This window comes from Mustelus asterias, chromosome 7 (genome assembly GCF_964213995.1).
Source record: "Mustelus asterias chromosome 7, sMusAst1.hap1.1, whole genome shotgun sequence".
In the NCBI taxonomy this organism is placed as follows: domain Eukaryota; kingdom Metazoa; phylum Chordata; class Chondrichthyes; order Carcharhiniformes; family Triakidae; genus Mustelus; species Mustelus asterias.
In genome coordinates, this window is record NC_135807.1 from 75,570,250 (window position 1) to 75,591,887 (window position 21,638).

General features: G+C 43.9%; 1 protein-coding gene across 1 annotated transcript in view; it reads left to right on the top strand.

Moving 5' to 3' along the window:
• The window catches only part of prex2 (phosphatidylinositol-3,4,5-trisphosphate-dependent Rac exchange factor 2), a 416,168-nt gene that overhangs the window by 83,764 nt on the left and 310,766 nt on the right, over positions 1-21,638 (top strand). Inside the window, exons 2-3 of the mRNA XM_078217095.1 lie at positions 18,585-18,656; positions 19,219-19,341. Of these exons, the coding sequence (XP_078073221.1) occupies positions 18,585-18,656; positions 19,219-19,341 (195 nt within the window). The remainder of the gene's footprint in view (positions 1-18,584; positions 18,657-19,218; positions 19,342-21,638) is intronic.

Sequence of the window (21,638 nt, forward strand, 5' to 3'; positions counted from 1 at the left end):
CGAGGAGAATGTGCAAACTCCACACAGACAGTGACCCAAGCCGGGAATCGAACCCAGGTCCCTGAAGCTGTGAAGCAGCAGTGCTAACCACTGTGCTACCGTGCCGCCCTACTAAGAGATGAGAATATTAAATAATATTCTGCTTTTCAATTTGTCTTCCCAAAGTGGACAACCTCACATTTTCCCAAATCATACATGATCTTTGTATCATCACCAAATTTTGCTACCATACAGTCAGTCCCTTTGTCCAAGTCATTTAAATAGCTTGTAAATAGTTGAGGCTTTGACACTGATCCCTTCAGCACCCCTCTATTACAGTTTATCCTGGTGGGGATTTTCTGGCTTCCCCACGGCATGTTTCTCATGGCGGGAAGCTGTTCATTGGCGGTGGGATCTTCTGGTCCAACCACTGTCAATGGGATTTCCCATTGACTGCACCCCACTCAGCTGGGAAACCTGTTGGCGGGACCAAAATATCCTACTGGCGTGAACAGCTGACTCTGTTTCCTGTTAGTTAGCCAGTTTTCTATTCATGCTAATATATCACCCCCAACACAGAGCTCTTTCTGGTACAGTAATCTTCGCACCTTAGTGAATGCATTTTGGAAATTCAAATATACCACATCTAATAGTTCCCCTTTATCCACCCTGCTTGTTACATTCTCAAAGAATTTGACAAATACTATTTCGCTTTCACAAAATCATGTTGGGGACGATTCTCCCACCCTGCTGTGCTAATTTTTTAGCACAGTGAGCTGGGAGAATTGTGCGGGGGACGATTTGTGGGATTCCCACAAGTGTTCGTGCCCTGCTCGCATCTCCCAGCGCTGGATTTTATGCTTGGCCCGCTCCGCGGTGAAAATTGGCGGGGAGGTGGGGTTAGTATTTAAATATTTTACGTATCATTTAAATGCTATTAGCGGGCCTAGGACTGAATTCTCCAGGCCTGCTAGCCTTTTCCACCCCGCAAGAGTGTTTCACTCTTCCGGGGATTACACTGGCTCCCCACTTTTGGGGACTTAGTGGCCTGACCCCGCTGGAGTAAAGTGGGAGCAATCTGGGCTCCCCAAGGGGTCGGGTGGCTGGGGTGCCCCCTGGGCGTGGGCACCATGGCAGTGCCAGACTGTGCCCCCTGGCACTGCCCAGGGGGGTAAGTGTCTATGCCCAGGGTCTACCTTGGCACTGCCCATCTGACATGGGGCAGTGCCAAGGGGACAGGGCTTAGGGGTGGGGTCTGATGGGGGCAGGGCCTAAGTGGTGATCATGGGGGGGGGAGCGGGGGGTCCCGTTGCTCCTCAGCCTCGGGATCGATGGGAGCAGGAGGGAGGCCAGCGGGCTGGGGGAGGGGGTGAAGGGTCTGCACTGTGGTGGTATGGGAGTATTGGGGCAGTCTGGGGCGGGGTGGGGTGGGAATGGTCGGGGGGATGCGGTCGGGCCGTGGGGGCATTTGGAGTGGGCAGCGCTGTAGGGATCCCGGGTCAGGCCAGCCTTCGAGCTGATCAGCAAATGAGAGACTGACAGTGCAGGGCTGTTGCGCCTGCGCAGAGTCTCCTTGGTTTCAGCCTCCTGGGCGGGAATAGACCCTGCCCCCTGAAATGTAATATTCTCGCTGCATTGCACAGAGTGTGGGAGATTCTAGTCTGAACTGCCACTGAAAAAAACAGTGTGAATTACTCCAGTCTTCCTGCGAATTCAACACTTAGCACCTTTTTGGGAAAATTCCACCCATTGAATCTGTCTGATTGTATTATGATTTTTTAAAATTTTCTGCTCCTATGTCCTCAAGAAAGGATTCTAGCAATTTCCTAATGATAGATGTTAGGTTAGCAGGCCTATTGTTTCCTTCTTTCTATCTCCCTCCTTTCTTGAGTAGTGTTGTTACATTTGCAGTTTTCCAGTCCGCTGGGAAATTCCAGAATCTGAGGAATTTTAGACGATTACAACCAATTCATCCACTATCTCTGCAGCCACTTCCTTTAAGACCATATGATGCAGGCCACCAGGTCCAGATGACTTGTCAGCCTTTATTCCCATGAATTTTCCTAGTACTTTTTCTCTGGTTTGTTGTTTTAAGTTGCTCTCTATTCTAGGATGCTTTTTATGTGTTATACTGTGAAGACAGTTACAAAATGCTTGTTCAAAGTCTCCTTTTTATTATGTGTGCCCCAGTTTCGCCCTCTGATAGTCCAATGCTGACTGTCGCTACTCCTTTCCTTATGTACTTGAAGAAGCTTTCATTGCCTGTTTTTATATTTCTTGCTAGATTTCTCTCAGACTCCAATTTCTCCTTCTAGTCATCTTTTGCTGGTTTCTAAATTTATCCCAATCTTCTGGCCTCCCACTAATCTTTGCAGCATCATTCATCTTTTCTTTTGAATTGAACTGTATGTCAAAGTGTAAAAAGCTATTTGACATTGAAATTAAGAAAAGTGGAAATTGATTTTATGCTCCCTGAATGTGAAATGAAAGTTACAATAAGTGAGTTTGAGTGTGAAAAGGCTACAGGCTTTGTTTAAGTTCCAGCAGAAATAATCAAAACATGAGAGAGAGGAGGCAATACATAAATCTTTTTGATTTATGTAGAATTAAGTATTTAAAGGGGAATGGACAGATAATTTCATGAAAATAATTGTGTTACCGGTGTTGGGGGGAAAAGAGCTAAATATTAGCAAATGTGATGTATTTTGTACCATATGTTTGTTGCCTCAAAGATTATGTTCAAAGCACTGACAAAAGCAAGAATGAAACTATCTTAACAAAGATTTGGGTTTTGCAAAGTGTGGCATGAAATGAGGAGTATAGAATGTGTTTAAGAGATGCACGCTTGTTTTGTAGATTTTAAGAAAAACTTGCAATAAAGTGAACTGGATTAAACTTATATGAGGTCATGAAAAATATTGCCATGGAATGGATTGATGGACTCCTGTTAAAGGCTTTGTGTATGCCACAAACTGCAAAGGCGGAATTGGACCGGAGGGATCCTCTGGTCCAATCAAAGTCAATGGAATTTTGAATGGCTTGCTGCATTTTCTCTCTTTAAATATTCCAGTTTCGATGGAGCCGAGGTTATGCTTTTGATTGACATTGGTTGCTGTGAGTTTCTCTTTGTTTCTGTGGGACTTGGACCACTGGCTAATTCCTAATACAAGCCTATAAAAACAAAATTATGTGACATAATGTTGGCTGGAGGGAAACACTTTTAAAACTTACCCAGCAATATGTTTGTGTGTGTGATGGTAATATACTTGATTTTTGCCTGTGTGTAAGTGAGTCAGCTGATGAGTAAGCCGTTCAATTCTGGAAAGCCAATTGGCAAAGGATAGAATTGGAGCCAATCTTTACACACTATTGCAGTGATATACCTTCCCACCCAATAGGTACAGTTTGGCAGAAAATGCTGGATTAACTCAGTAGGTTGGGCAGCGTCTGTGGAAAGAGAAACACAGTTAAAAGCAGTTCTATAGCAGGAAACATTTCCTATGTTTCTCTTTCTACAGATGCTGCCAGACCTGCTGAGTTAATCCAGCATTTTCTGCTTTATTTTTGGATTTCCAGCAACTGCAGTATTTTATTTTTATTATTATAATAGCCATAGTTTGAGCCTGTGTCTATTTATAGGAGGCTCAAGTGAATGCCCGACGCCTGCACACAATTAATCACAATCATTATACACTTAGCAGATTCCCTTCTGTCTCTTTAATTAAAAATTATAGTTATCATACACAACCAAAATTTCAACACAAAATAAATTAAGTCTGAAGCCCTCATATTCTGTACAAAGGATTGCATTGTATGATGCACCCCTTTAGGATCCCTAATAATTTTTTTGTATATGTATTTCTTTTTGTAAAAAATTGGGATGGGGTGGGATTTTCAGTCCAACCCGCTGTGTAGTTCGTGGCAGCAGAAGTGGCCCACCATTGGCCGGAGGTGGAATCTACTAGTCCCGCTGTTGTATTTGGAGGTTTCTCATTGAATGCATCCCTTTCCACCGGGAAACTCGTGGCTCTGCTGGGAAACCCATGACTGGGTTGCACCATTGGCAGAACTGGAAGATTCCACTGATGTGAACAGCCAGAAGTTTGAGCCTTGGACTTGTACCTTACCATTTACTTTTAGAGGGTTCCTTTGCAGCATTCATTTCAAGGTAGGAAGGTCAATCTTTAGAATGGTAACCTTTCTCACTCACTTTCCATAGAGTGTTCATTATTTCATTACTTTCAATGGGTAAACAATAGAAACATAGAAAATAAGAGCAGGAGTGAGCCATTCGGCCCTTTGAGATTGCTCCGCCATTCATTATGATCGTGGCTGATCATCCAATTCAGTAACCTGTTGCTGCTTGCTCCCGATATCCTTTGATCCCTTTAGCAAACGAGCAATATCTAACTCCTTGAAAACATACAATGTTTCGGCCTCAAATGCTTTCTGAGGTAAAGAATTCCACTGCCTCCCCACTCTCTGGGTGAAGAAGTTTCTCCGCATCTTAGTCCTAAGTGGTCTACCTTGTATTCTCAGACTGTGACTCCTGGTTCTGGACTCCCCCACCATGGGAAACATCCTTTCTGCGTCTATCCTGTCTAGTCTTGTTAGAGTTTTATATGTTTCGATGAGATCCTCCTTCGTTCTTCTGAACTCCAACGAATATAATCCTAACCGACTCAATCTCGCCTTGTACGTCAGTCCCACCGTCCCAAGAATCAGTCTGGTAAATCTTAGCTGCAGTCCCTCCAAAGCAAGAACACCCTTTTCTCAGATACGGAGACCAGAACTGCACACAATATTCCAGATGTGGTCTCACCAAAGCTCTGTATAACTGCAGCAAGACATCCCTGCTTCTGTACTTGAATCTCCTCGCTATGAAGGCCAATGTATCCAGTGCCTCTTTTTCAATAGTGGCACACCTTTGTCCGGCTTCTGTGAGGGCTCTCAAAGCAAAATAGACAGGTTTCTATCACTGTTCTTTTGCAGCTGGATGAGAACACCACTGAGGCCATTGATGGAAGCATCAACAGTGAGGGCAGTTGGCAAGGCCTGGTCGTAGTGCACCAGGACCTCTGAGGAGATTAGGTGATCTTTAAAGGATTGACAGGCCTTGAATTGTTCCAGACCCCAGAACCATTGTTGGCCCTTTCTCAGGAAGTATCATAAGGATTCCATGAGTATAGCCATGTTGGGGATAAATTTTCCCACCTGGTCGACATTCCAAATAAACATTGAATGTTGGTGATGTACATTAGTTGGGGAAACTCAAAATGGCTGTTGTTTACTGTGGATCAACCACAATGTCACGCCAGTGGATGATGTGCCCTAGGAATTTTATGTTAGTCCTGGCGAATTAACACTTGTTCAGCATGAGGCCTACTTCCTGGAGAGTCTTGAGAACTTCTCTTGAGCTATGATCCTGTTTTGCTCTTGTAGAACCATGTATGAGGATGACTTCCGTTAGGGAGGCACAGTGGTTAGCACTGCTGCCACACAGTGCCAGGGACCCAAGTTCAATTCTGGTCTCAGGTGACTGTATTGAGTTTGCACATTCTCCCCATGTCTGTGTGGCCTTCCTCCAGGTGCTCTGGTTTCCTCCCACACTCCAAAGCTGTATGGGTTAGGTTTGTTGGTCACGCTAAATTGCCCCTTAGTGTCAGGGAAATTATCAGGGTAAATATGTGGGGTTATGGGATAGGGCCTGGGTGGGATTGTTGTTGATACAGACTCGATGGGCCAAATGGCCTCCTTCTGCATTAGGGATTCTATGATATGGCAGATAACCCCTCGCTAACACTCGAGGATTGCTGATCTGGTACACTGAAATACCTTGGGAGCAGAAGAAATGCTGAAAGGGAGGTGGTTAAAGCAAAATCGACTGTCCGTGCCAAGGCGGCGGTTAACTTGCATGCAGCTGATCACTTAAAATGTTATGCAGCTTTTCATAGATCACTGCATTATTAATTGTGCAGAGTACATTGCTCAAAGGACCTGCAGCTGTGGTATTCAAGGCCATACTGTTCATATTTTCACACAGTTGTAAACTCATCATTACAAAAAATGGAATGAAAATATTTTTCTATTTGTTCCTGACCTTTTTGTCTGTAGCCGTATCCTCTTAAAGTCACATTACAGTTGGAAGCAGCTGTGTTCTCCAATACTTTACAGATTTCACACTTCTCATTAAGCTTTACCATTAGCCTCCTATTTTTTGTCAGTAACACCTACATCTTTTAGAAGGATCTTTAACTGGTGTGGTGAGCAAATTGCTGAGGTAACTTTACATCAATTTACTTTTTTCCTGTCAGATTCCTATTGCCTGATGCAATTAATATTTGTCTAACACTGAAGAGAAATATCAGGTTTTGTTAAGGGGAGCAATATTATCCTAACTGGATAAACTGCAAATCAAATTATTTTTTGAGTAATAATTGTTCTTTGGTGACAGAGCAAATAGGTAACAGGGTGACTGGAAAAGCTTTGCAATATGCATCCTTGAGCCAACAATGGTACTGTTTGTTCGTCTGATCTTGACACCTTATCATCTTTGCTGGCTTTGTGGCCAGCAGGCACAATGCAGTGAGGTAAGACCAGCTTGAGTTTAAAAATCTTAAAACTGTAGAAGGAATGAAAAATTAAAAAAGGCAATCTGATCCACAGTTTAGAAGTGCTGGCAAAGAGTGCATTGGAGTGGATGATTACAATGCATTTCAATTTCAACACATTGTGGATGTGGGGAAGAATAAGATCATGTAAGAGAACATACTTGCTGCTAAGGTTTAATGAGAGGGAAAGCTCAGATTTGGAATGACCATAGTTGTATTCGTTATGCACAGAGAGAGACCAAAATGGGTGAGAATTATCAGAACATATTAGTGATTCAAGATCAGAGGAGTCACTTGACACAAATAAGCTTTTTTCCATTGCAAGAACCTCCAAAGAACTGGTCAGTAATATTTGTTGGTTGATAGAACTTTAAACATTTATATTTAGGTTTGACTTCTAACAGCCTATGAAATCATTGGTTCTCTAAACTCAATGGCGATGTATCAGAATTCCATGTGAACATAGTGGTTACTGGATAGTTGTCCATATCATCCTGTCTAACAACTCATGGTTGGGGGGATTTGGTGGCTGGAGATTCCCACCAAAATCAAGAGGCAGCTTCACTGTGGAAGTAAGTTTAAATGCAGGCATATGTAATGTCTCTTTGATACTTGGGCTGTGCTATACATTAATCATGTTATTATTATGTTATTTTAAAACTGCATTATCATTTTTTATGTTCCCGGCTTTCTAACTTTTAGTGTCGTAAGGCTGGGTTGGGATTAGATTTTGCTTGTCCATATCATTTGAACTAATACAATGAGTCGCACTAATACAATGAGTTTTAATGGAAATTTCACTGCGACTTTGTACCAGAGGTGTACTTATTGCATCTCGCATCTATCCACAAAAATGCACTTATCTCAATTCATCTAAGAAATTGTCTTCACAACCAGTGCTTTGCAACAGAGGCTGTGACCAAGTTCAGTTGTATGCTATAACTAGACCTCCAGCAGAATCCCAACTCAGGCATGGCACTGTTGCTGGCTGACAAGATCAGTACATCTAACAATTTTCATGAAGTAGATTATTTCGGAGTATCTCAGGAGACATCAGTCACATAATTAAATCAATAAGAAACTCAAATAAGACTGCTGGACAATGCATTGTTTGCAAAAGAAAACTGGTTCATCTTGTTCCTCTTTGATAATCGGCAGAAGCATTTAAGAACTTTGCATATTGTTTCAAATTACAAGCTTTCCCAGAGAACAGAAGATAACTGGTGGCACAGATGTGGCCATGTGAACTTCTACCCAGAATTAATCGATCTATGTGAACTGCAAGTGTGTTAATTCCTGAAGTGAAGCTCACTTGTGGTCATCAGCATTGACTAATGTTGGTGAATATGTGGTTTGTCTTCTCCGACATCAGGCTCCACATCTGACAGATCATCTTAACGACAGTTCCTGTTTTCTCTCTGACAATAGGCATGGGTAGTATGACATGAGTGTGCCAATATAATCCAGAATGCCTTTTGGTGCCGATGAGTGACTTACTTTCTTTACATGTAAATCTGGCTCTGCTGGTTACTACAGCGTTCTTCTGTTTTTTAAATTCCTTTGAAGCATTGATTTCTGATTACTTTAAAGCAATCTTGCTTCCTTTTTCCTTTTGTAAACTTTTAACAAAGATTGCCATATCAGCTTGAGTCCATATGCATTGTATCCCCACAGTACACTGATATCTTACACATGTGCATTGTAAATGGCAACAAGGCTGTAAATGCTGAAGAAAATTGCTGGCTAAGCAATGGAAGGACATTTGGGTGGATATCCTGAGTTGATTGTTCGCCTTTATGGGCCATTAGAAGCAATATCTCTATGCTAGTTGACAGCTGAAATGTGACTTTAGTAAGAGAGTAAAAGAATATTTGCAAACCTTCCTAGTGAACACACCTTTTTGTATGTAAACTTTTATAAGTCATTCTCACTACGTGAAATAAAACAATGAATATTGAATGTATTAATTTCACCCCATCATCGGTCAGTATAGGTATGAGCTCTGTGTATTTAATGACATGGTAATTTTATTTTCCAATAGGCATATTTATTATTCCTCTTAGTCACATCAAATTGACTAAATGCTGCAGTATTTTAATATATTCTAATAATTCAGCAAGAATTTTCATTTATATAGTTTAATGATCATGGTTCATGCTAATATTTTAGAGGTAACTTTTAGTTTTGGGAAGATTAAATTTGTAAGGGTAAAATGCTAGACTTTAGAAATTGCCAGAATACCTCAAGTAGTAGTAATTCAAAGGGTTTCATGTGTACTTATGTGGTCAGGGGTAGAAGGGTAAAAGCCATAAAACTGTAAGCGACATTCATTTAGCTGGGAGCTGCAAATGGTAAGTCTGAGGAGAATTTATCTGACTTTATTCGGAATTTAATTTATTCATGTAGTCGAGAAATTTGATTTTGAAGTGAAAGGTTAAAAAATCTAAGCCTATCGGATATCTCAGCTAATTTCGGTTGTGATAAAGCATTGCGTACTTCAGGGTGAAGCCTTTGTTTGGAATTCTGTATATATTTATGTGGGATTTTTCCAGAAGGTCTTTGGAGTTGGAGTTAAAAGCACCCAAGTTGGTGACTGTTAGCCCCGAGTTCAACAAGCAGAAAAAGAAAGTCTGCTAAAAGCTGAAAAGCACTAGTAGAATAGAAACAAAATGGATATCAGAAATCAGGAGGTGGAGCGACTAAGAAAGACTGCAGTGAACCCTAGGTTTCAGCTGAGAAGTCCACAACTAAGATTTTTAAGAGAATTAGCAACCTTTTCTCATGCAGCATAAAATGAAAATAGGCATTCTTGCGCCTGTCCTGATTATTGCTAGACGAAAAGTGTACATTTTGCAGAGAAGGAGGTGCTGGAAGTCTTAAAGCGCATCAAGGTAGAGAAATCCCCGGGACCTGATGAAGTGTATCCCAGGACATTGTGGGAGGCTAGGGAGGAAATTGCGGGTCCCCTAGCCGAGATATTTGAATCATCGATAGTCAAGGGTGAGGTGCCTGAAGATTGGAGAGTGGCAAACATTGTGCCTTTGTTTAAAAAGGGCTGCAGGGAAAAGCCTGGGAACTGCAGGCCAGTGAGCCTCACATCTATGGTGGGTAAATTGTTGGAAGGTATTTTGAGAGACAGGATCTACAGGCATTTAGAGACGCAAGGACTGATTAGGGACAGTCAGCATGGCTTTGTGAGTGGACAATCATGTCGCACAAATTTGATTGAGTTTTTTGAAGGGGTAACCAAGAAGGTAGATGAGGGCAGTGCAGTTGATGTTGTCTACAAGGACTTTAGCAAGGCCTTTGACAAGGTACCACATGGTAGGTTGTTGCATAAGGTTAAATCTCACGGGATCCAGGGTGAGGTATCTATATGGATACAAAATTGGCTTCTTGACAGAAGCCAGAGCGTGGTTGTAGAGAGTTGTTTTTCAAACTGGAGGCCTGTGACCAACGGTGTGCCTCAAGGATCAGTGCTGGGTCCACTGTTATTTGTCATTTATATTAATGATTTGGATGAGAATAAAAGAGGCATGGTTAGTAAGTTTGCAGATGACACCAAGATTGGTGGCATAGTGGACAGTGAAGAAAGTTATCTCCAATTGCAACGGGATCTTGATCAATTGGGCCAGTGGGCTGACGAATGGCAGAGAGAGTTTCATTTAGAAAATGCGAGGTGATGCATTTTGGTAGATTGAACCAGGACAGGACTTACTCAGTTAATGGTAGGGCGCTGGGGAGAGTTGCAGAACAAAGAGATTGAGGGGTACATGTTCATAGCTCCTTGAAAGTGGAGTCACAGGCGGACAGAGTGGTGAAGAAGGCATTCGGCATGCTTGGTTTCATCAGTCAGAACATTGAATACAGTAGTTGGGACGTTTTGTTGAAGTTGTACAAGACATTGGTAAGGCCACACTTGGAATACTGTGTGCAATTCTGGTCACCCTATTATAGAAAGGATATTATTAAACTAGAAAGAGTGCAGAAAAGATTTACTAGGATGCTACCGGGACTTGATGGATTGAGTTATAAGGAGAGCTGAATAGACTGGGACTTTTTTCCCTGGAGCGTAGGAGGCTGATGGGTGACCTTATGGAGGTCTATAAAATAATGAGGGGCACAGATCAGCTAGATATTCAATATCTTTTCCTAAAGGTAGGGGAGTCTAAAACTAGAGGGCACAGGTTTAAGGTGAGAGGGGAGAGATACAAAAGTATCCAGAGGGGCAATTTTTTCACACACACAGGGTCGTGAGTGTCTGGAACAAGCTGCCAGAGGTAGTCGTAGAGGGGGTACAATTTTGTCTTTTATAAAACATTTAGGTAGTTACATGGGTAGGATGGGTATAGAGGGATATTGGCCAAATGCAGGCAATTGGGACGAGCGTAGGGGTTTTTTAAAAAAAAGGGCAGCATGGACAAGTCGGGCCGAAGGGCCTGTTTCCATGCTGTAATCCTCTATGACTCTATAAAAGTTTCAGCAGCATGTCTCTTTTTATCAGTAATACTCAAGTTCTGTACTTCCAAGTAAGTGTTTAGTAGTGCTTACTTTACCTGTTTCTTGAAGAGTAAAATCAAATTTGTTTTAAACCATAGAATTTTGTGCTTTAATTTCTTTCAGTTGATTGCTGAGTGTTTGACTTTCTCTTTAAACATTAACAGTCATCCCAGGATTGTAACAATAATCCGAATCAACACCTCATGGTGCCTAGACATAGCAACACTGGCAACTTTCTGCTCTGATGTGGAGGTAAACACAGTAAGAAATCTCACAACACCAGGTTAAAGCCCAACAGGTTTATTTGGTAGCACAAGCCACTAGCTTTCGGAGCGCTGCTCCTTCATCAGGTGAGTGGGATTTCAGTTCACAAACAGGGCATATATAGATACAAACTCAATTTACAAAATAATGGTTGGAATGCGAGTCTTTACAGGTAATCAAGTCTTAAAGGTACAGACAATGTGAGTGGAGAGAGGGTTAAGCACAGGTTAAAGAGATGTGTATTGTTTCCAGCCAGGACAATTAGTGAGATTTTGCGAGCCCAGGCAAGTCGTGGGGGTTACAGACAGTGTGACATGAACCCAAGATCCCGGTTGAGGCCGTCCTCATGTGTGCGGAACTGGCTATCAGTTTTGCTCAGCGATTCTGCATTGTCGTGAAGGCCGCCTTGGAGAACGCTTACCTGAAGATCAGAGGCCGAATGCCCGTTACTGCTGAAGTGTTCCCCGACAGGAAGAGAACACTTCTGCCTGGTGATTGTCGAGCGGTGTTCATTCATCCGTTGTCGTACCGTCTGCATGGTCTCCCCAATGTACCATGCCTCGGGACATCCTTTCCTGCAGCGCATCAGGTAGACAACGTTGGCCGAGTTGCAACAGTATGTACCGTGTACCTGGTGGATGGTGTTCTCACGTGAGATGATGGCATCCGTGTCGATGATCCGGCACGTCTTGCAGAGGTTGCTGTGGCAGGTTGTGTGGTGTCGTGGTCACTGTTCTCCTGAAGGCTGGGTAGTTTGCTGCGGACAATGATCTGTTTGAGGTTGTGCGGTTGTTTGAAAGCAAGAAGTGGGAGTGTGGGGATGGCCTTGGCGAGATGTTCATCTTCCTCGGTGACATTTTGAAGGCTCTGGAGAAGATGTTATAGCTTCTCCGCTCTGGGGAAGTACTGGATGGCGAATGGTACCCTGTCCGCCGTGTCCCGTGTTTGTCTTCTGAGGAGGTCGGTGTGGTTTTTCGCTGTGGCGCATCGGAATTATCGATCGATGAGTCGAGTGCCGTATTCTGTTCTTATGAGGGCATATTTCAGCGTCTGGAAGTGTCTGTTATGATCCTCTTCACCTGAGCACATCCTGTGTATACGGAGGGCTTGTCCGTAGGGGATGTCTTGTTTCGGGTGGAAGCTGGAGAAGTGGAGCATCGTGAGGTTATCCGTGGGCTTGCGGTACAGTGAAGTGCTGAGGTGACCATCCTTGATGGAGATGCATGTGTCCAAGAATGCAACCGATTCCGAAGAGTAGTGCATGGTGAGTCTGATAGTGGGATGGAATTTGTTGACAATTACTGAAACAACGATATGATGACATCAACAAGTTCCATCCCACCATCAGACTCACCATGGACTACTCTCCGGAATCAGTTGCACTCTTGGACACAGGCATCTCCATCAAGGATGGTCACCTCAGCACTTCACTGTACCGCAAGCCCATGGATAACCTCACGATGCTCCACTTCTCCAGCTTCTACCCTAAACACGTTAAAGAAGACATCCCCTACGGACAAGCCCTCCGTATACACAGGATCTGCTCAGATGAAGAGGATCGTAACAGACACTTTCAGACACCGAAAGATGCCCTCATAAGAACAGAATATGGTACTCGACTCATCGATCGACAGTTCCGATGCGCCACAGCGAAAAACCGCACCGACCTCTTCAGAAGACAAACACGGGACACGGCGGACAGAGTACCCTTCGTCGTCCAGTACTTCCCTGGAGCGGAGAAGCTACGACATCTTCTCCAGAGCCTTCAACATGTCATTAATGAAGACGAATATCTCACCAAGACCATGTACGCACCCCTACTTCTTGCCTTCAAACAACCGCACAACCTCAAACAGTCCGCAGCAAACTACCCAGTCTTCAGGAGAACAGTGATCATGACACCACACAACCCTACCACAGCAACCTCTGCAAGACGTGCCGGATCATCGACACGGATGCCATCATCTCTTGTGAGAGCACCATCCACCAGGAACACGTACATACTCTTGCAACTCGGCCAATGTTGTCTGCCTGATACGCTGCAGGAAAGGATGTCCGGAGGCATGGTACACTGGGGAAACCATGCAGACACTACAACAACGGATGAATGAACACCGCTCGACAATCACCAGGCAGAAGTGTTCTCTTCCTGTTGGGGAACATTTCAGCAGTCACAGGCATTCAGCCTCTGATCTTCGGGTAAGGTTTCTCCAAGGCGGCCTTCACGGCACACGACAATGCAGAATCACTGAGCAGAAATTGATAGCCAAGTTCTGCATACATGAGGACGGCCTCAACCGGGATCTTGGGTTCATGTCACACTACCTGTAACCCCACGACTTGCTTGGGCTTGCAAAATCTCACTAACTGTCCTGGCTGGAGACAATACACATCTCTTTAACCTATGCTTAACCTTCTCTCCACTCACATTGTCTGTACCTTTAAGACTTGATTACATGTAAAAACCCACATTCCAACCATTATCTTGTAAATTGAGTTTGTATCTATATATGCCCTGTGAACAGAACTCCCACTCACCTGATGAAGGGGCAGTGCTCTGAAAGCTTGTGGCTTGTGCTACCAAATAAACCTGTTGGACTTTAACCTGGTGTTTTGAGACTTCTTACTGAACTTTCTGCTCCCCAGACCTAGAATACCTGGCTCTAAAATGCTGCCCCTACTACCTTCCGTGGGAGTTCACCTCTGTTATCCTGATGGCAGTTTACATTCCACCCCATGCGGACCGGAAGATAGCGCTGGATGAAATATACACCAGTACGAATAGCTTTGAGATGAAATATCCCGAGGCCTTGTCTATCGTGGCCGGGAACTTCAATTAGGCCAAGCTTAAGAGCGTACTACCAAGTTACCACCAACACCTCTCCTGTTCCACTAGAGGCCTAAACACCCAAGACCACTGCTACACAAATATCAAACATGCCTACCGCTCTATTGCCTGCCCACACTTTGTCAAATCAAGGCTGTGCTCCTGCTCCCGGCTTACAAGCAAAATCTGAAGCAGGAGAATCCATCAAAGAGAGTTGTGCAATGTTGGTCTGAGGAATCGGGTGATCTCCTACGGGGTTGCTTGGACTGGTCAGTATTTAAAAACTCTGCAACCAGCCTGAACGATGGCGCCACTACAGTAACTGACTTTATTAGTAAGTGTGTAGAAAACTTTGTGCCAAAGAAGCAAATCTGTATGTTCCCCAATCGGAAACCATGGATGAACAGGGATATCCACTGCTTGCTGAAGTCCAGGTCTGAGACGTTCAAGTCAGGTGACCCTGACCTATACAAGAAAGTAAGAGCTCTCACAACACCAGGTTAAAGTCCAACAGGTTTATTTGGTAGCACAAGCCACAAGCTTTCGGAGCGCTGCTCCTTCATCAGGTGAGTGGGAGATCTGTTCACAAAAATCAAAACGGGCGTTGAATGCATTGAGCTCATTAAGGAGGGGTGCGTTGGAGCCAGCGATTTTACATGCCTTCATCTTGTAGCCTGTTATGTCTTGTAGACCTTGCCATGTCTTGTAGACCAGCAAGAGAATGCCCTCCACCCTGGAAGCCCTGGATGAACCTGTATCTGGGGGTCACCATTGCAGATGTCCGAAAGCTAGTGGCGCTTGCTACCAAATAAACCTGTTGGACTTTAACCTGGTGTTGTGAGAATTCTTATGTGTTTACCCCAGTCCAACGCCGGCATCTCCACATCATGACTATACAAGAAAGCCAGATACGATCTAAGGAGATCCATCAAAGATGCCAAAAGACAGTACCGGACCAAGCTAGAGTGCCAGGCTAGCCACACTGACCCCCGTCGACTATGGGAAGGCCTACAAGACATAACAGGCTACAAGATGAAGGCATGTAAAATCTCCGGCTCCAACGCACCCCTCCCTAATGAGCTCAATGCATTCTATGCCCGTTTTGAACAAAAGGTCAGCGAGAGAATGCCCTCCACCCTGGATGAACCTGTATCTGGGGTCACCATTGCAGATGTCAGCAGCTTTCTCGAAGGTCAACTCACGGAAAGCGACTGGCCCGGATGGGGTACCGGACGAGCACTCGGATCCTGTGTAGATCAGCTAGCGGGAGTATTCGCAGACATTTTCAACCTCTCTTTACAACAATCTGAGGTCCCTATCTGCTTCAAGAAGACGACCATCATCCCAGTACCTAAGAAAAACCAAGCAGCGTGCCTTAATGACTATCAGCCGGTGCTTCTGACATCGATCATTATGAAGTGCTTCGAAAGGCTAGACATGGCACAAATCAATTCCAGCCTCCCAGACTACCAGGATCCACTACAGTTTGCCTATCGCCGCAACAGACCCACAGCAGACGCCATCTCCCTGGCTCTGCACACAACCCTGGAACACCTAGATAACAAGGACACCTATGTCAGACTCCTATTTATGGACTACAGCTCAGCCTTCAACACCATTATTCCCATGAAACTCATCTCCAAACTGTGGTGGGGTCGAGAGAGGCAGAGGTGGTGGCGAAATAGAGTTGCGTGTCATTGGTGGGGGTGTGGAATCTTACATTTTTGGGGACAATTCTCCGAGCCCTGGCACTGTCCAAGGGGCAAAGTGGCAATACCCAGGCGGCACCTTGGCGTGTGGCAGGGCCAGAGAGGGCACAGCCTGTGGGGGCGTGGCCTATGTGGGGGGAGATCCATGGTGGTGGAGTGGTCCCGCTGCCACACTGCACTTAGTAAGAAGTCTCACAACACCAGGTTAAAGTCCAACACGTTTATTTGGTAGCAAAAGCCACTAGCTTTCGGAGCGCTGCCCCTTCGTCAGGTGAGTCACCTGACGAAGGGGCAGCGCTCCGAAAGCTAGTGGCTTTTGCTACCAAATAAACCTGTTGGACTTTAACCTGGTGTTGTGAGACTTCTTACTGTGTTTACCCCAGTCCAATGCCGGCATCTCCACGTCAACACTGCACTTCGCCAGTGATCAGGGCTGACATTAGGTTGGGTAGGGGTCAGCCTGCCGGGGGATCAGGGCTGGCCCAGACACATCCGGTTTTGGGGGCGGGGGGGGGCATCGATTGGGCCGTGGGGGTAATCAGACAGGGCAGTGATGCGAGGTCATGGGGCTGGCCAGTGATCGAGCTGGCCAGCGCTCAGGAGGCCGGCAGAGGGGGGTTCTGCGAATATGCTGATCTCTGTGCTGACAGATTGGCGCAGGCGCAGTGGCCCACTCTGCGCTATGCTGTCAGCCTCTCCAGTGGGAATAGCCCTGCCCAGTGATTTTTAGCGGGATTCATGCTAGTGCATTTTGCAGTACACAGAGTCTGGGAGGTTCATTTTGGAAATCCTGCTGAAAAAAACAACGGGATTTACTCCAGTTTTCACGTGAATTGAACACTTAGATTTTTTTTGGGAGAATCCCAGCTTTTGTTTTCAGACATTGTGGCTTAGGGGAAGCACGTAAATAAGAAATAGGAGGGGAGCAAGGATTGATTTTTGGGGAACTTCAGAGCTTACGGTGTGGGTGAGGGCAGCTAAGCAGCTGAGCTGCTGCTAAATGGATCATATTGTAATCAAATGATGGCAGTGGATGGCAGAGTCGAGGTATTGGAGAAGGATGGTGCGGTCACTCGTGCTAAAGGCTGCAGATGGAAACAGATACAATAAGCACGAGGAGGAACAGTTTACCATGGTCACAATCACACAAAATATAATTTATGACTTGAGGGCATTTCAGAACTCTGGCAGAGATTAAACAAAACTAATTAGAAGAGCTGCAAGATTTTATTTCTCCTTTTTAATGGATCAACTGCATACAATAAGGAACCTGAGTAAAGATCAGGCAGGGGGGCGATTCTCCCCAAAAAATTCTAAGGACCGAATTTGCGTATAAACTGGAGTAACTCCCACTGTTTTTAGTGGGATTTTCAAAATGGATCTCCCACACTCAGCATCACAAAGTACCTTAGCAAGATCCGCGTTGAAAATCCGGGAGCAGAGCCTATTTCTGTTGGAGAGGCTGGTAGCATAGCACTGAACTGGCCACTGCGTAGGTGCCGATCTGTCAGAGCGGAGATCAGCACAGTCGCCCCACACTGCTGGCCTCCCGATTGCTGATCAGCCCCGTGACCCCACATCGGTGGCCGTGTGACCCTCGCATTCCCTGATCACTGGCTTCCTGATGTGTCCCAGAATACCCCCCCCCACCCCCAAAATGGCCAGTCCCCTGAACACCCACTTCCCTCCCTCTGCCTGCGATCCATCAATCCCAAATGCAGAGTGGCAGTGAGGCCCCACACCCGCACCGATTGCCCCCCCTCTTGGCACTGCCTGATGTCTGGTGGACAGTGCCAAGGTTCCCTTTGGTCATTGGCATTCTGTCCCTTGGGCAGTGCCAGGGGGCCAGGTTGGTACTGCCAGGCTCACAATGCCCAGGAGGCACTGCCCCTTACCCCTAACCTCCTGGGGGCCCGTCTATGGCCTCCCTTCACTCCAGGGGGGTCAGCCGCCAGTTCCCCGTTAGTGTTGTAAACCCCGCCGGAGTGAACCACTCCTAGTGGGCTCAGAGACTTCAGTCCCAGGCCCGGTAATAGGATTGAAATAAGAATTTAAATATTTAAATCAGCTCCGCGCTGATTTCCGGTGCGGAATTGACCACCCTGGAGACACGCGGAGGCCTTGGTGCCCAGCGGGGAGTCCGCTAAACGGCCTCTGCTGAAGTCTCCTGGCAGAGCTGCAGGCTGGGAGAAACGCTCCCCAGGTCTTCCAGGATGCATCTTAGTATTTTGATGACTGTAATGGGCAATGAATTATTAATATGTATTTATAAAAGTAAATTCTGAACTTGATTCAGTAATTAAACCTGTATCATTGAACATCAGTCTTTGTAGTACAAGTGAAGAATGCAGCAGATAAATCATGACATTGAATTAAAGTATGTCAAAAGCTAGGTTTATCTTGAAAGGAAACAGCATAAAATTGATAAAAGAAGCAATTTGAAATTTAGAATATGTTTTTCTCTGCTTGTTATAATTAGACAAAAAATCTGCATACGTAAATATTGATCTTTCACTTGAAACTAATGCTGACCTTTTCTGCTAAATTAATAGGTGGAATATAATAGACCCCATTCCACAGAGTACTTTGTCTGCATTTACAATCATACTGCTACCACTAGGATTGCTGTCACAGACAGTAAAATATTTATATGACTCGCTAAGTTAATGTAACACAGCTGTGTATTTTTATCAGGTATTTCTGCAGCGAATGATCCAGCATGCTGCTTCTAGAGTTGACAAGAATGTGACTGAAGAAACCGTGAAGGTAAGACATGTATAACTCGGAATAAGAGAGGGGTATTCAGCCCTTGAGATAGTTCCATCATGAATGCACCACATGAATCCTACTTATCTAGAAGGTTCCAAGTTGATTCCTTATTATCAATGCTGAGCAAACAGCTGAGGCAGTCGTGTAGACTCTAAGTATGTCCTTTTCAGCACTTTGGGTAGGGAGCTGAATCTTCTGATTTTATTTGTTCACTATTCTCTGAAAATGCATAGATGTGTTGCAGGTGTGGACCGAATCGGCTCAGCCATGGTGCTCTCTCTGGTCAAAGGTGGGCCAAGTGTTCACAAATAAAATTATTTAGATGAGGTACTGGAAAACATTTGATGCATGTGGAAGTGTATCTTAGCATTTGTTACTGTTTTCAGAGATGGCAAGGAAGAAATGTATCGGTGCAGTGATGGAGTCGATGGGGATCGTGTGGATAGGGGAAATTTTTAGAAATCTGACTTTAAGGAAAACAATATAAATTTGATAACAGTTTCACATTTTGAGCAGCTCTAATTTTGTTCATGATGTGATTTTTGATATTTATTTTCAGACATTGTTTTCTAACATTGAGGACATTCTTGTAGTCCATAAAGAATTCCTGAGTATGATTGAAGAGCGTCTGCTCCCTGAACCGAGTGCCCACCATGAATTGGGAAGCTGTTTTCTTCAGTTTGTATGTATCTCTGGCTCGAGCTGGACTGAATTACTACAATATTTTCTTGTGTTATGAAGAATTGGTTAAATCTAATTTTCAATTGAGGATAAATTAATTGTAATCAATAATTTTACCACAAAAATGTCTCTTTCACTCTGTATGTATACTTATATATATACATATATATATATTATATATGTATATATAATGTATGTGAGATCTATTTTGAAGAATGAATAGTGTTTTTCTGAAAGCAAATTACTGCGGATGCTGCAATTTGATCAAAAACAAAAAATGTTTGAAAATCTCAGCAGGTCAGATAGCATCTGTGGAGAAAGAATAGACCCAACATTTTGAGTCTGGATGACCCTTCGTCAGAGCTGAAGTCAATAGAAAATGTGATGATATTTTCCTGTTAGGGTGGGGGGGGGGGGGGGGGGGGGGGGGGGGGGGCGGCGGTGGTGATTGACAAAGATGTCACAGACAAAAAGACAAAGGGAATGTAAATGGTGATGATCATGGCTAAGACGGGTGCTGACAACAATCCATTAAGAGATCAGAATGTGTAATTGGCAGAGCAAAGGTAAGCAGAGTGTCAAAGGATGATCTGAGACATGTAAGAGATGTTATATATCTTCACTTCATTTTCTTTGTCAAAAAGCCAGTAACAAATTATGAAGCACATGTTAAATGTAAAGACCTGGAAACTGTTGTTGATTGCATGGTCTAATCCAGCATATATAAAAATTCCATATGTAGCATTTTTGTGCATCCTTAAATTGTTATAATCCAGGTCAGAAACCCCAAGGTGTTTTATGAAGTCAGTCTAGGTCATAAGTTTTGCACTTTGAATTTTGGCACGGGTCAGCATTAGATGTTTCACTCCAGGTATGATTTGAATGATCCACTAGGGAGCTTTTGTCAAACAAAGCTTAAGAACACAGTTAACACATAGAAAAAAAATTTGCAAAGACCAATTACAATCAAGAAAAAGAAACCATGATATTGTGTAAACCTTAACAGCTATGAATACTGTTCCAACACAACATTCTTACAAGCATACACCCTATTTTCGGTTTAACACAGAAAGCAAGTATGCTCACGTGATCCTGGATCTTGCAGCTTTGCAACATCTGTGGTGAATTAGTGCTTTGGATGGAGTATCGAAACTCTGACTTCCCTGACCTGGAGCTCCCAGCACAACTCAAGGTAGAGATAGTCACTGCTGGCCATTAGCTTTTAGTCGCAAACCATTCAAGAGACAGGGGCACTCCTTGCCTCTAGTTACAAGCTGGCCAGCCACCAAGAGCTAAAGTTCCAATACCAGAGAGAGACACAGAGACTCGCTGCTTTTCAGTCTGGAGTCCAACAGCTGCTAACTAAAACTGAAAGTGAATCCTTGGATTCCTCTGTGAAGGAACCACCTGATCATGGCCTGTCAATTATTCTTCCCCGAGCAATTCCAAAGGGGTCCTGAAACTCATAAGACTCCAGGACATTGATTTAGGCCCAAATTAAAAATAAACAAAAAGCCTATTATATGACTTTAGCAACAATACAAGGACAGACGGCTCGGTGCCTGCTTACAACTGCAAAGAACATGCTTAGAATACATTTCTTAAAGGCACAATAGCATCACAAAATGTACAGCATTATTTGGGCATCTGCATTTCGTGACTCAGTCACACTGTAGTTGCACCCTTCTACCCCTAGATGGAGATACATAAGTATTAAAAGCTGTAGTTTCTCGTGGCTGTATCTATAACAGTAACTAGTTTCCTCTGAAGAAAATTTATTTTTCTGCAAAGTCACAAGAAATCCAGTAGTTTAAGGAAAATAATATCAAAACAAGCAATTGACATAATTTTTGCTTCAATTTGTTAGGTTTTGACATGTTGGGTAAAATCTGTGGGAAATATTTACAGCTTTGTATACAAGAGAAGATTACTGTTTCCCATCTGGAAAATTAATTATAACTTTTGTAAGTGAATACAAACAATATACTGAACTGCTCTCTTTATCAGGTGGTATTTAGCAGCAGTGATACGAGCAGAAAATAAATTGTATGCCAAAATTCAAATTTTTTCTTTGTAGATTCCTGTCAAACACCTTGCAGGGTTCAACAATAATGTGACCCGGAATGTATTATCACTGAGTTGAGCGATTTGTTGTATGCTGCATTCATGACATAGTATCGTGAATTCACCTCTTTAATTTGATTTGACAATGACTATCACTTAAAGAAAGCACAAGGCAGTGACAATGTATATCTTTGATTGGCTTTGATAAATAATAAAACATTTTCAGTAACAATT